General features: G+C 44.2%; 1 protein-coding gene across 2 annotated transcripts in view; it reads right to left on the bottom strand.

The window, feature by feature from the left end:
- Positions 1 to 2,105: 2,105 nt before the first annotated feature.
- The window catches only part of ric8b (RIC8 guanine nucleotide exchange factor B), a 111,350-nt gene continuing 97,469 nt past the window's right edge, over positions 2,106 to 15,986 (bottom strand). Inside the window, exon 7 of one of the 2 annotated variants that reach the window (XM_059978585.1) lies at positions 2,106 to 3,699. In XM_059978585.1, coding sequence (XP_059834568.1) covers positions 3,579 to 3,699 — 121 coding nt within the window. In that variant the 3' untranslated portion in view covers positions 2,106 to 3,578. The remainder of the gene's footprint in view (positions 3,700 to 15,986) is intronic. The other variant, XM_059978586.1, reaches the window with a different exon arrangement.

The following is a 15,986-nucleotide window of genomic DNA, read 5'->3' as shown; positions in this document are numbered from 1 at the left end:
CCAATGACTTGGTCTCCACAGCCATCCATGGTAATGAATTCCACAGATTCGTCACCTTCTGGCTAAAGAAATTCCTCCTTATCTCAGTTCTAAAAGAATGTCCCCCCGTTCTGAGTCTCTGCCCTCTGGTCCTAGACTCCCCCACTAAAGGAACATCCTCTCCATGCCTACTCTATCTTGGCCTTTTTAATATTCAATAGAGTTCAATGAGATCTCAGATATATTTAAAGCAGAAGTTGATAGGTTCTTGATTAGTAAGGGGATCAAAGTTTTGAGGAGAAGGTGTTCAGAAAGATAAGCAGTCAGCCATGATGGAGTGGCAAATTAGACTTGATAGACCAAATGCCTATTTCTGCTCCTAAGTCAAATGCTCTCTGCCCTCCTTTTCATAGCACTGGAGAGGGTGGGAAGAAGATTTACTAGGATATTAGTTGAAGGAGAAGATGTGGTGATATGGGATGATGGATTGGAGGGTGGGGGAGTGAAAAGAGGAAGGGAAAAGAGGTGGAATCGTTACCTGAAACTGACGAGTTCAATATTCATGACACAAGGCTGCAGATGAGCCAGGTGGAATATGAGTTGTTTCGGGGGGGGTGGGAGGGAGAGATGATCTTTGACCAGGGGTTTTAGGGAAAGGGAAGGGACCAGATCAAACCCCTCGAGTCCCAGAATGAACTCCCACCATTGATATTTTGAAAATGTTTGTGATTTGGAGGAATATTTATTCCTTATGTGAAGAAAAATGTGGCTACTGGTAACCCAGACTCCATTTCACAAGTGGCCCATAGACACCCCTTCCCCAAGGTCACCCAAAGCCTATCCTACTGCTTCCCTCAGTTGGGGCTGCTGGATGAAGGGATGTCACTGCTCAGAGCCCAAGCTATGAAAGACAGGTCAATGGATGAACAGAAGCAGATTGTTAAACAGTTGTCCCATCAGTCAGCAGCAATTTATCCTAGATGGAATTTATTCCATGATAGAATCCCACTTTCTAGTTGGGATAAATTCCTGCAGAAGGAATGGATCTCCTCTTATGGCTGGGAAGCTGCTGACTGTCTTGAGGCTAATTAGGATAGATAAATCCCCAGGGCCTGACAAGGTGTTGCCTCTGACCTTGTGGGAGACAAATGCAGAGATTGCAGGGGTCCTACAGAAGGTATTTAAAACAATCTGAGCCATGGGTGAGGTGCCAGAGGATTAGAGGACAGCTAATGCTGTTCTGTTGTATAAGAAAGGCTTCAAGAATAATCAGAAAAATGACCGGTCAGTGAGCTTGACATCAGTCTTGGGTAAATTATTGGAAGGTATTTGAAGCAATCTCTTGTATATGTATTTGGATAGACAGGGCCTTTTAGGGATAGTCGATATAACTATGCATGCAGTAGGTCATGTCTAATCAACTACCAAGAACGTTGATGAAGGCCTTCCTAAAGTCTATTTGACAAAGTCCTGTATGGGAGAGGCTGGTCCAAAAGGTTAAGTTGCTTGGCACTCCAGATGAAGTTGCCAACTGGATTCAACTTTGGCTTTTCTGGGCAGAGTGGACAGTGAGAAAGGCTATCAAAGCTTGGAAAGTGATCTGGACCAGCTGAGAAAATGGTCTGAAAAATAGTAGATGGAGCTTAATGCACACAAGTGTGAGATGTGTTTTTAGAGGGATCTTGGGGTCCAAGTGCACAGCTCTCTGCAAGTGGCTATACAGGCTGATAGGGGGATAAAGAAGGGGTATCCCATGTTTCTCTTTATTAGTTGAGGAATTGAGTTCAAATGTCAGGAATTTACACAGAACATAGCAATACAGAACAGAATGGGCCTAGGTGTAGAAATGTCTTGTCTCAAAAGGAGCTGAATCTCTGGAATTCTGTTTCTCTGACAGTGGTGGAGGTTGGATCACTGGATATATTGAAGGTGGCGATGGGTAAGTATTTGAAAGTTTGAGGAACTGAAGGTGATGGGAAACTGATGGGGAGTTGAGGCCAGTGTAACTGATCAGATACTGAAGATTGCAGAAGGTTTGATGGACCCAGTGAACTATTCCTGTCCCCATTTTCATGTGACTCATCTGTATTAAATCTTTAACTACAACACAAGTTCATGAGGACTTTATTTCTCAATCAACTCTGGCAGGCCAATCTACATTCAAAAATCACTTTATTGATTTATAATAGCACAGGGTGAAGGAGGCCAAATTCACAAAACCTTACTTAATTATCACAAGCTAGAAAAGTATTTAAAGTTTCATACACAAGTTTTCTATTTCCACTAGTTGCAAATTTCATACAAAGGCATGACTTACAACAGCCAGTGATTAAGGTTGACAGCGAAAGGAAATCACCCATGGATAATTGTGTTGTGATCTGTCATTATAGAATCCTCAACCTTTTGCCAGGCAAATCCGCAAATCCTTGAGAGGACTTTCATTCTGAAGTAATGATTTTTCATGTTTAATTGTACGATAAGACGTGTAAGACGTTGTTTTCTCTGTCATTTTCATCTTTTACTTTTTCAGAAAACTAATTACAAGAAACGTCATGTCTCACCTTTAAAATGTTAACAATCACGTATTTTAAAATTAAAGAGTTTTAAGGCTTAACCTTGGTTTAACCCATGAGCCATTGCTTCCCATTTTCTAGAAGCTTGTTATTATTACAAAGTTTATGAGCTGATTTTAAAGCATGCCTAATATCGTATGCTGCTGGAAGTATGAATACATGTGCATGCACAAACTCTCAGTGCACACTTTTCATTAACACTAACACTGCATTCTTTGTTGGCCATTATACATACATTTGATTTGTCAAACCTCCCATCTCTGAAACACACAATTAATCTGTTTACTTAATTAAATTTAAACCCATCCTTTAGTGTGGGGAACACCAGAGAAGATGTAGGCTTCCCCTACTGAGCCACACATCATCAAAAAGCAGGCACAGACCTGCTCCTCAGTCTCACTGTATACTTCACTGCTGTTTGCTCTATGTTTCTTTCGACTATTCTCTCAGGACAGCCATAGACCTCAAAAGTATCGCACATTAGACCAAAATGTGATTAACAACAGAACCAAAAATAAATTAATGCAACACAATTGTAGAACCTTTTGAGTATGCAAAATGGCTGCTGTGTTTCTCTAAATGAAATGCTTTTGCTATTATGAATCAGCTGCAACAAATTCTGAAACATCAATGTAAATTTGAATTATTTCTTACAGTTTAGATGGTTCAGAGCTTAGGAAATCAGTTAAGTGTACAGAGTTGTGGTTCTGGTTTTGAAGCATCAAATACAACGTCAATTCTATTGGGTCCCCAGCCTCAATCAGGGACACCATTCCTTCTGTCACAACATGTTGGCCTCTGCACACCGTTCACATTACTGGTTATGGACTTTGGCAATATTTGGAATCATGGTACAACTGGTCCTGTGGACAAGAGGAGTCTTTACTTGTTCTGTTCAGTTGGTGCCAGCATTGAAGAAGTGATCTAATGTACTATCTGCATTTTAGGTTGAAACTTTGTGTTTGGTCTAGGTATCCATCAAGTACCTCCCGAACTGGCAAAATCGGAGAAAGGAAGCCTCTGTTGCTACTCGTCCTGATCAGAATCTGATGTGGAATCACGGTCACTGGTGAACTCATTAGCCGCTTCCTCTAACGGACCCATCGTTCCATCCGGCCTCACTCTCATCGGCTTAATTATCTCCTCCCTGAGAATACAAATCATATCCCATTGAAGGGTGATGAGTGGCAGCTTCCGTCACTGCTGTCAACTGATAAAAAGGCCAAAATATCTCTAACACACAAATCTCCATTAGACCCAGTAAACCAATTAAAGTCTAAAGCAAGATCCAACCCTAATGAATCTAGAACAGGATGCTGAACCATTGTCTCAGAGAGTGCAACCACCTCCCCACCCCCATGCACACCCTACTGCCTCACATCCCCTGCCACGTTTGAAAGCAACTCATTAAATGCATTCAAATAAGCAAATTTATTTTATTTTGGTAAATAGAGCAATCGTGCTCAACACGAATCCTGAGTCAACTCCAATGCCTCTCAAGCACAAGCAAGCTGATTCTGATTGGCATGCCTCATCCTGGACTCCCTTTGTTTAGGAAAGTTTAATTATAAAATTGTCAGTCAGTTTAATCTCTTCAAAGGAACTTTGTGCCTCTTCCCAGCTAATCCAATTACATCTACCCAGTGCACTGCGGCCTGATCTAACCATGATTTTCTAATCAAAAGCAGGAACTGCACCTGCATAAATACAACCCAAACTCCAGGAAAACTTCCAATGCCTCGGAGAATTATGGATTAAATTATTAAATACAGATTCACACCCATTCGGGAATTTTCAGTTTTCAGATGATCATCATGTATGTAGTCAATCTAGCATAGAGATTAGAACCTGCAGGTAGACTTTGGTGTCGTCCAGCTCTGCAGACCATGAACTGCTTCTCTTCTCCTGTACATGCTGTCTACCCAAACTGTCCCAAAACCACAAACTGTTGTAATGATGTAGATCTCAAAGAAAGGGAGAATCACTCAGCAACAGTCCAGCCCTTCCCCGAGGAACTTCAGTCCACCCATCAGCCCACATTCTACCCAACAGCAAGGATTATCAAACATTACAGGTGGAAGTTTGTTTGATAATAAATTTACTTTGAACTTTGATCTTGTCCTTGCAACATGGTCATCCACACTCAAGACCCAAAACCAGTGTACACAGGTAAAGGGATTTGGCCCCTCGAACTCTGCCCACCCCTCTATTAGTTAATTATACCAGCGTACACAAGTAATGGGTATTCAGCCCCGCGAACTCTGCCCACCCTCTATTAGTTCATCAGACCAGTGTACACAAGTAATGGGTATTTAGCCCCTCGAACTCTGCCCACCCCTCTATTAGTTAATTAGACCAGTGTACACAAGTAATGGGTATTCAGCCCCTCGAACTCTGCCCACCCTCTATTAGTTCATCAGACCAGTGTACACAAGTAATGGGTATTCAGCCCCTCGAACACTGCCCACCCTCTATTAGTTAATTAGACCAGTGTACACAAGTAATGGGTATTCAGCCCCTCGAACTCTGCCCACCCTCTATTAGTTCATCAGACCAGTGTACACAAGTAATGGGTATTCAGCCCCTCGAACACTGCCCACCCTCTATTAGTTAATTAGACCAGTGTACACAAGTAATGGGTATTCAGCCCCTCGAACTCTGCCCACCCTCTATTAGTTCATCAGACCAGTGTACACAAGTAATGGGTATTCAGCCCCTCGAACTCTGCCCACCCCTCTATTAGTTAATTAGACCAGTGTACACGTAATGGGTATTCAGCCCCTCGAACTCTGCCCACCCCTCTATTAGACCATAAGGCAGAGGAGCAGAATTAGGCCATTCAGCCAATCGAGTCTGCTCCACCATTCCATCCTGGCTGATCCTGGATCCCACATACACCTGCCTTCTCGCCACATCCTTTGATGCCCTGACCAGTCAGGAAACGATCAACCTCCTCCTTAAATATACTCACGGACTTGGCCTCCACCACAGTCTTCCACAGATTCACTACTCTCTGGCTCAAAAATTCCTCCTTACCTCTGTTACCAGAGGTCACCACTCAAATTTGAGGCTGTGCCCTCTAGTTCTGGATATCCCCAGCATAGGAAATATCCTCTCCACATCCACTCTGTCTAGTCCTTTCAACATGTGGTAGTTTTCAATGAGATCCCCCCCTCAAACCTCAGCACAAATAGGACAGTGTCTCACACCCCAGTAGGATGGACCTCAAACCTCGGTCTCAGTGGATTGTGTCTCACAATCCAGCAGGACAGACCTCAAACCTCAGTCTCAGTGGATTGTGTCTCACAATCCAGCAGGACAGACCTCAAACCTCGGTCTCAGTGGATTGTGTCTCACAATCCAGCAGGACAGACCTCAAACCTCAGTCTCAGTGGGATGGTGTCTCACACCCCAGTAGGACAGACCTCAAACCTCAGTCTCAGTGGGATGGTGTCTCACACTCCAGTAGGACAGACCTCAAACCTCAGTCTCAGTGGGATGGTGTCTCACACTCCAGCAGGACAGACCTCAAACCTCAGTCTCAGTGGGATGGTGTCTCACACTCCAGCAGGACAGACCTCAAACCTCAGTCTCAGTGGGATGGTGTCTTACACCCCAGTAGGAGAGACCTCAAACCTCAGTCTCAGTGGGATGGACCTCAAACCTCAGTCTCAGTGGGATGGTGTCTCACACTCCAGCAGGACAGACCTCAAACCTCAGTCTCAGAGGGATGGTGTCTCACACTCCAGCAGGACAGACCTCAAACCTCAGTCTCAGTGGGATGGACCTCAAACCTCAGTCTCAGAGGGATGGTGTCTCACACTCCAGCAGGACAGACCTCAAACCTCAGTCTCAGTGGGATGGTGTCTCACACTCCAGCAGGACAGACCTCAAACCTCAGTCTCAGTGGGATGGTGTCTCACACTCCAGCAGGACAGACCACAAACCTCAGTCTCAGTGGGATGGACCTCAAACCTCAGTCTCAGTGGGATGGTGTCTCACACTCCAGCAGGACAGACCTCAAACCTCAGTCTCAGTGGGATGGTGTCTCACACTCCAGCAGGACAGACCTCAAACCTCAGTCTCAGTGGGATGGTGTCTCACACTCCAGCAGGACAGACCTCAAACCTCAGTCTCAGTGGGATGGTGTCTTACACCCCAGTAGGAGAGACCTCAAACCTCAGTCTCAGTGGGATGGACCTCAAACCTCAGTCTCAGTGGGATGGTGTCTCACACCCCAGTAGGATGGACCTCAAACCTCAGATTCAGTGGGATGGTGTCTCACACTCCAGCAGGAGAGACCTCAAACCTCAGTCTCAGTGGGATGGTGTCTCACACTCCAGTAGGACAGACCTCAAACCTCAGTCTCAGTGGGATGGTGTCTCACACTCCAGCAGGACAGACCTCAAACCTCAGTCTCAGTGGGATGGTGTCTCACACTCCAGCAGGACAGACCTCAAACCTCAGTCTCAGTGGGATGGACCTCAAACCTCAGTCTCAGTGGGATGGACCTCAAACCTCAGTCTCAGAGGGATGGTGTCTCACACCCCAGTAGGATGGACCTCAAACCTCAGTCTCAGACGGATGGTGTCTCACACTCCAGCAGGACAGACCTCAAACCTCAGTCTCAGTGGGATGGTGTCTCACACTCCAGCAGGACAGACCTCAAACCTCAGTCTCAGTGGGATGGTGTCTTACACTCCAGCAGGACAGACCTCAAACCTCAGTCTCAGTGGGATGGACCTCAAACCTCAGTCTCAGTGGGATGGTGTCTCACACTCCAGCAGGACAGACCTCAAACCTCAGTCTCAGTGGGATGGACCTCAAACCTCAGTCTCAGTGGGATGGTGTCTCACACTCCAGTAGGATGGACCTCAAACCTCAGTCTCAGTGGATTGTGTCTCACACTCCAGCAGGAGAGACCTCAAACCTTAGTCTCAGTGGGATGGTGTCTCACACTCCAGTAGGACAGACCTCAAACCTCAGTCTCAGTGGGATGGTGTCTCACACCCCAGTAGGATGGACCTCAAACCTCAGATTCAGTGGGATGGTGTCTCACACTCCAGTAGGACAGACCTCAAACCTCAGATTCAGTGGGATGGTGTCTCACACTCCAGCAGGAGAGACCTCAAACCTCAGTCTCAGTGGGATGGTGTCTCACACCCCAGCAGGACAGACCTCAAACCTCAGTCTCAGTGGGATGGTGTCTCACACTCCAGCAGGACAGACCTCAAACCTCAGTCTCAGTGGGATGGTGTCTTACACCCCAGTAGGATGGACCTCAAACTTCAGCCTCATTGGGATGGTGTCTCACATCCTGGTAGGATGAACCTCACCTTTCATAAACTCTTTTTTATTTTTCGACTAGAATCACAACAGCCTTTGTACACCATGGTTCCTGTACCCTACCATCCTTTCCCTGTTTCATTGGAATGTACCTATGCAGAGAACCATGCAAAAAGCCCTGTATTGAACAACTAGCTGGAGCAGCTGAGAAGTGAAACGATTGTATTGACGCATCTGGGAGAACCAATTTCCAGCAATGTTAGAGGTAGTAGAGTTAGAACAGTGGTGTCTGCGAGGCTCCTGAACTAGCAGGGATACTAACACTGTAGAGGATTCAGCGTATCTGTGTTTGTGGGAAGTCGTGCTTGACAATTTTTGAGAGATTTTTGAAGAGGTAACCAAAAAGGTAGATGAGGACTTTAGCAAGGCCTTCAATATGCCAACCACATGGCAGGCTGGTCTGGAAGGTTAAGTCCCAAGGAATCCAGGGAGAGCCAGTTAGGTGGAATCAAGCTAGCTTAGAGGTAGAAAGCAGAGGGTGGTGGTGAAGCTTGTTTCTCAGAATGGGGGCTGGTGACTTATGGTGTGCTGCAGGGATCGGTATCGGATGTTGAGACACTTGTTGTTTATTATCTATGAAGTTATTTTGATGCAAGATGGTGCTGGTTACCTACAGCCATGTTTTGCAGGCAGCTCACAAAACTGCTACTCTACTAGATATATTTCTTCTGAACTGTGACCGCTACAGTCCATAGCCTGTAATTTCCCTTTACGGGATGTACTTTTGAACCATCTGAACAAACTGGCAATTTTGACATCTCCTGTGAGATTCAGTGAACTAGACACTTGAGAACGCAGGTACAGCCGGAATGGCCATCACTGGGGTAGGAGACTGTGTCAATGCCTAAATGCGGAAGATGACCTTGTGCTCAGCTCCATTTCTCCACGCTGACTGAAGCATCAAGTACGATTAAAATCATTTGAGGCCAAGACAGAAAAATGAACAGGTGTCTGCCTGCATTTCACTGTCTCCCTCTCTTCTTGCTACTGCCATTGGCCAGGAGGTGCAGAAGTCTTGGGTTCCATACCACCAGGTTTGGGAGTAGTTGTTGCCCTGCAGTCATCAGGCTCCTGTACAGGCTTCACTCATCTCAGTGCTGAACTAACTTTGAAGCCTATGGACTCATTTTGGGGACTCTGCAGCTCCTGTTCTGTGTGTTATTTATGTGCGCTTTTTAAACAATTTGCCTAATGTCTCTTTTGCAAATTGAATGTGTGACTGTCTTTGTTGTGTGTGTATTTTTTATGGATTCTATTGCGTTTCTTTATTTTGTGCTACCTATATGAAGATGAATCGCAAGATTGTATATGGTATACATACTTTGATAATAAATTTGAAATCTGAATGCTCAAGGCCTGATCAGTAAGTTAGTGGATAACATGAAATTTGGGGGGTGTTATTGATAGTTAATCTTAAGATTACAAGGGGATCTTGATCAGTTAAGAATTGGCAAATGGAAATCATCAAGTATGAGGTAGTGTATTTTGGAAAGTCAATCCAGTGTAGGATATGCCATTAATGGCAGGGCATTGGGGAATGTAATGAAACAGAGGCACTTCAGAGTACAACTGCAGAGTTCATTGAAAGCGGTGTCGCAGGTAGACAAAGTGGTGAAGAAGGCTTTAACCATGCTGGCCTTCATCTGTCAGGGAATTGAAGGAAAAAAATCATCCGTGATGAAGCAGACTTGATGGGCTGAATGGCCTAATTCTGCTCCTATGTCTTATGGGGTTTGGGAGAAACTAGTTGAGGAATATGGACACCTAACTGCTGAGAGAATCACAGGCTCAATGCCAAACATCACCTTTCTTGGAAAAGAGGACTCAATTAAAAAGTAGTTTTATTTTAGCCCTCCAGCTTCCGCAGTTCATTGTTTTTGCATCAATTATGCAGCTGGCTGTGTGCATTCCTGTCTGGGGCTGTGGGTCTCCTGAGATGCTCCATTACTGATCTTTGCGTAACTATTTAGCCTGATTATAACTGGGAGTCAGTCCTTTTGTACAACAATCTTGCTGACCGTTGTGTGTTCATCGGAAAATATACCTGGAATTAATTACACCTTGCCAAGTGAACAAAGCTGAATAGCTGTTGCCCTGGGTAAACCTTCTGTTAGCATAGGACCGACTTGTACATCTTTCTCTAATTGAGTGCCACATTATAGTTCTAATCTTTTCATGAGGCACTAGATGTGAGGGATGAGCTCTGCAGACAGAGAAATTCAAAGCTTTACTGCTACCTTCAATGGGCTGTTAATTAAACTAATGATTTTAATGAGAGTGGTTGGTAGCAGCACTGGCTGAGCTACATTCGTTCAGCTCCAACCTTTGTGCAGGCTTCTGCCTGGTTCGGCTCTGATAATTGGCCGATACTCATTTCCACAGATTCCTAACCTCTGGGATAGGTTGGCAAGGAATCAGAACTGCACCACTGAGTCAAGAGGTAATATGTAAAAAAGACACTGCAAAAGTGCTATTTGATGTCTAACTGAGGCAACACACCCAAGGGACTCCTACCCTCTCTCTCATTACCAGCTCTTTTCTTTCAGAACATCTGATTCTCTTGAACATTAAAAAAATACATCCTGAAATTGTTTACAAACCCTTATTGAAAATAAAGAAACAGATAAAAGTAATCACCACGAAAGTGTAAAGAGAGGCTGTGAACCAATTAACGTTCAGCACACTTTCACTTTCTAGATTTTTTTTAATATACAAGTTATGATGTTAAGTTCAAATTTTACTGCCCTCCCTTTTTCACTTGCTTGATGTGGGAGGAGGCCATTCAGCCCATTCTGTTCATGACAGCTTTCCACAGAGAAATGTCCTCTGTCCTATACTCTTTCCTTACTCCTTGCTATCTATTCTCCCTTGCCTGCCTGCAGACTCTCTTTTTGACAGTTACAGTGGCCACCAGCCACTGGTGTAGGGGAAACCAGAGCACTCACAGAAACTCAAGCACAGCCGAACAGAGAGTGTGTCAGCTCCCAACAGGAGGCACCCAAGGGCAGGATTGAACTGGGTTCCTACTTCTGCTTCAAGAGCCTGATAGTTAAGATGTAATAACTGTTTCTGAACCTGGTGGTGTGGGTCCTGAGGCTACACTATCTCCTTCCTGATGGCTTCACCATTCTCCGCAAAAACAGGACAGCTCAGTCTTTAAAAAGACAGAAGAAGAGTAGTATGCTTTATGATTAAAAACAAGAGAAAATCTGCAGTTGCTGGAAATCCAAGCAATGCACAGAAAATGCTGGAGGAACTCAGCAGGCCAGGTAGCATCTATGGAAAAAAGTACAGTCTACAGGTCTTGCCAAAGGGTCTTGGCCCGAAACATCAACTGTACTTTTTTCCATAGATGCTTCCTGGCCTGCTGTTCCTGCAGCATTTTGTGTGTGCTGCTGTGCTTTATGATTAACTCATCATGGTGCACAGACATGGCAATTCTGTTTCAGTCCTGCTCACCCAACCTCGAATACCTAGTGGGAACTTATAAGCTACAACAATAAATAGTGCAAAAGAGGATTAGTTTGGTATTGTTCATGGGTTCATGGCGGAGGGGAAGCAACAGTTCCTTTTACCCCCTCAACCATCAGTTCTTGAACCAGAGAACTCAGCACACCACTGAAATGTTCCCTCAACCTATGGACTTACTTTCAAAGACTCTCATGTTCTCGATATTTATTGCTTATTTACTTATTCTTCTTTAGTCATGGGGCTTTATCAGAAATACATTTGGAATGGCAGGGTTAACTTAAAAGGAGTGAGCACACATGTAAACATATTAGAATTGTATTCCAGGGATGTAGAAGGTTACGGGATGCTTTGATTAAAGTTTTCACAGATCTTAAGGGGAAATTAGACAATAGACAATAGGTGCAGAAGTAGACCGTTCGGCCCTTCGAGCCTGCACCGCCATTTTGAGATCATGGCTGATCAATTACTATCAATACCTGGTTCCTGCCTTGTCCCCATATCCCTTGATACCCCTATCCATAAGATAGCTATCTAGCTCTTTCTTGAAAGCATCCAGAGAATTGGCGTCCACTACCTTCCGAGGCAGTACATTCCAGACCCCCACAACTCTCTGGGAGAAGAAGTTTTTCCTTAACTCTGTCCTAAATGACCTACCCCTTATTCTCAAACCACGCCCTCTGGTACTGGACTCTCCCAGCATCTGGAACATATTTCCTGCCTCTATCTTGTCCAATCCCTTAATAATCTTATATGTTTCAATGAGATCCCCTCTCAATCTCCTTAATTCCAGCGTGTACAAGCCCAGTCTCTCTAACCTCTCTGCGTAAGACAGTCCAGACATCCCAGGAATTAACCTTGTGAATCTATACTGCACTTCCTCTACAGCCAGGATGTCCTTCCTTAACCCTGGAGACCAAAACTGTACACAATACTCCAAGTGTGGTCTCACCAGGGCCCTGTACAAATGCAAGAGGACTTCCTTGCTCTTTTACTCAATTCCCTTTGTAATAAAGGCCGACATTCCATTAGCCCTCTTCACTGCCTGCTGCACTTGCTCATTCACCTTCAGTGACTGATGAACAAGGACTCAGAGATCTCTTTGTATTTCTCCCTTACCCAACTCTACACCGTTCAGATAATAATCTGCCTTCCTGTTCTTACTCCCAAAGTGGATAACCTCACACTTATTCACATTAAACGCCATATGCTAAGTATCTGCCCACTCACCCAGCCTATCCAAGTCACCCTGAATTCTCCTAACATCCTCATCACATGTCACACCGCCACCCAGCTTAGTATCATCAGCAAATTTGCTGATATTTTTTATGCCTTCATCCAAATCGTTAACGTAAATCGTAAACAGCTATGGTCCCAATACCAAGCCCTGTGGCACCCCACTAGTCACGACCTACCATTCTGAGAAACACCCATTCACCGCTACCCTTTGCTTTCTATCTGCCAACCAGTTTTCTATCCATGTCAATGCCTTCCCCCCGATGCCCTGAGCTTTGATTTTACCCACCAATCTTCTATGTGGGACCTTATCAAATGCCTTCTGAAAATCAAGGTACACCACATCCACTGGATCTCCCCCGTCTAACTTCCTGGTTACATCCTCGAAAATTATACCAACTATTTCCAATATCAGGTGCCAAGGTAGTGTAGCAGTTAGCGCGATGTTATTATAGCCCTGAGAATTGGAGTTCGGAGTTTAATTCCGTCATCATCTGTAAGAAGTCTCTATAGGTCCGCACCTTGGAATGTGTGTGTTTTCCCCCAGGTTCTCTGATTTCCACCCACAGTCCAAAGATATACCAGGAAGGTTAACTGGTTATCTGGTGATTAGGTTACAGTTAATCAGGGTTGTTGGGGGTTGCTGGGGCAGTATGGCTTGAAGGGTTGGAAGTGCCTATTCTATGCAAAATAAATATATATTCACAAATTTCTATAGATGTACAGTGGTATTCTGACTGGTTGCATCACCATCTGGTACTGAGGCTCCAGTGCACACACAGGGCACAAGAGGCTTCAGCGGTTTGCAGACTCAGCCAGCTCTATTATGGACATACCCATCCCCACCGTCAAGGACACCTTCAAGAGGTGGTGCTTCAAGAAGGTGACATCCATCACTAATGACCTTCACTGTCCAGTTCATGCCCTTTTCTCATTGTTACCATCAGGGAGGAGGGTACAGGAGCCTGAAGATCCACATTCAATATTTTAGGAACAGTTTATTCCATCCACCATCAGATCTTTCAAAGGCTCATGAACTCATGAACACTACCTATTTCTCTTTTATTTCTCTATTTATTGTAACTGATACTAATTTATTCTGTATGCACTGTACTGCTGCCACAAAACAATTAATTTTGTGACTTGTGTCATTGCTAATAAACTGGATTCTAGTTTGTGCCTTGGAGCCCAGGTCAAAAACCGGATCCAGTTTCTGGAACGAAGTTACAAACAATGACTGCATATAACCAATGGCAGAGATGTGGACAGGTCAGATATTAGTTTGAGTTTTAAATCTGAAGTCAACATATTTGTTTAAACAATATAACAAGGTCTGGATGCACAGAGTTAGATCACTGAACAGCCAGGATCTCAAGGAATGCTGCAAGGCGTGGGGTCTTGTTCACCTGCCCCTATCTCCCTGTTTGTTCCTTGGCCTCCATCCAAGTCCCAAATATTCCTTAAATTTAAGTATTTATTCAGTGATGTGGATTTCCATGACAAAGAGATGCAGCTTCTTTAGAATCAGAATCAGTTTTCAGTAAGGTAGTGTTCATGAGTTCATTGTTCATTCAGAAATTCAGCAAAGGAAAGAAATTGTTCCTGAAATGTTAAGGGTGTGTCTTCAGGCTCCTATATCCTTCTTGATGGTAGCAATGAGAAGAGGGCATGTCCTGGGTGATGGGGTCCTTAATGATACAGATTTCCATGACAAAGATATGCAGCATCTTTAACTATTTTGTAATCTTATTATACAGTTTAATATCATTTAGATGTTTCAGTGGAATTTTCTTCACCAAAGAATGGAAGTGACAGAAAAATAAACAATCTGGGCATAACTCTGAGAACCCAAACCCTATTGTACACTAATAACTTAAAATCACATTTAAACAGGTGTCTCATACTGAGTTGAAATGTTTGTCATCCTGACTGCTGTACTGCTGCCCAGGGTCTGCTACAGCAGCTGTATCCCTGGGAGTTCTACAGCACACTGCCTTTGCAGGGTCTAATCAATATAAACAGGGCAGTTTGAATGATTCCTTATCACCAGGCATCTGTCCATTTTTCAAAAATCATGACCACAAACTTCAGTCATTAATTTCAAGAAGGTTGATCAGATATTAGTTTTTAAAACTAGTTAGTAGAAGCAGAGGCTTGACATCTCCTCTACTCTCGCCATGATACTCTCACCTGCATCTCACTCTAATCTTCATTCTGCCTCTATCACTCTGGCTGATTTACTATCCCTCTCAACTTCTCCTGCCTTCTCCATGTAACTTTGATGCCAAGACTAATCAAGAACCTATCAATTTCTGCTTTAAATATGCCCAGTGACTTGGCCTCCAGCATGACCAGTGGCAATGAATTCCAGATTCACCACTCTCTGGCTAACAAAATTCTTTCTTATTTCTGTTCTAAAGCTATGTCTTATTCTGAGGCTGTGGCCTCTGGTCCTAGACTCCCCATTGGAAACATCCTCTCCAACATCATCCACTCTGTGTATGCCTTTTAATATTTAGTAGGTTGCAATGAGACCACACCCTCCAGCCAGTACAGGCTCAAAGCCATTAAATCCCTTTCATTCCCAGGATCATTTTGCTATTGATTACTATTCTACTCCGACAGCAGGAATACAGTACATACTTTTCACCAGTGAAAAGTCTTATTAATGGTTGGACCCTAAGAAATTCTGTGGAACAGAGGGACCTAGGACCACATTGGTGAGAATTCCTATAGCTGTGGCTCAGATAGAGAAGGTGACAGAAAGCAGCTGGAGAAAGGTGCTTTCATGAACCAGCGCAGAGAATGCAAGCGTGGGGAGGTTATGGAGTAATGTTATAAAATATGAAGTGAATCGCAGCTGGAGGACTGTGTACAGTTCTGGTCACCACACTGTAGGAAGGATGTGACTGCACTGGAGACAATACAGAGAAGATTCACCAGGGTAGTGATTGTGGTGGAGGGCTTCAGCTATGAAGGGAGACGGGATATTTGCCCTTGGACCAGGGATAGATAAGGGAAGGACCTTAATGAAGTGAACAAAAATGGGCATACAGTAAATAGGGTAGATGGTGAGAAACATTTCTTCTTATCAGAGGTATCTACGATATAAATAGTGGGAATAGTTGAAATGTAAGGAGTAGGAGACTGGGAGGAGAATTAAGGGAGAATTTTTTCACCCATCTGCTGCCCTTCCCTCATTCAGTCAAATTTAAAATTAAACTCACTCAGGTTTCCACAATATGACTGGCCATGCACAAAGCCCTGCTGTCTAATCTTTGTCTTTCCAAATGCAAATAACTCCTGTCTCAGAATCCCTTCCAATAACTTCATCTCTAGTGACGCTAGGCTCACAGACCTGCCGTTCCCTGGCTTATCCCTGCT

The sequence above is a fragment of the Hypanus sabinus genome, chromosome 8 (assembly GCF_030144855.1).
Source record: "Hypanus sabinus isolate sHypSab1 chromosome 8, sHypSab1.hap1, whole genome shotgun sequence".
Taxonomy (NCBI): domain Eukaryota; kingdom Metazoa; phylum Chordata; class Chondrichthyes; order Myliobatiformes; family Dasyatidae; genus Hypanus; species Hypanus sabinus.
This window is presented reverse-complemented; position numbering and strand designations above follow the sequence as displayed.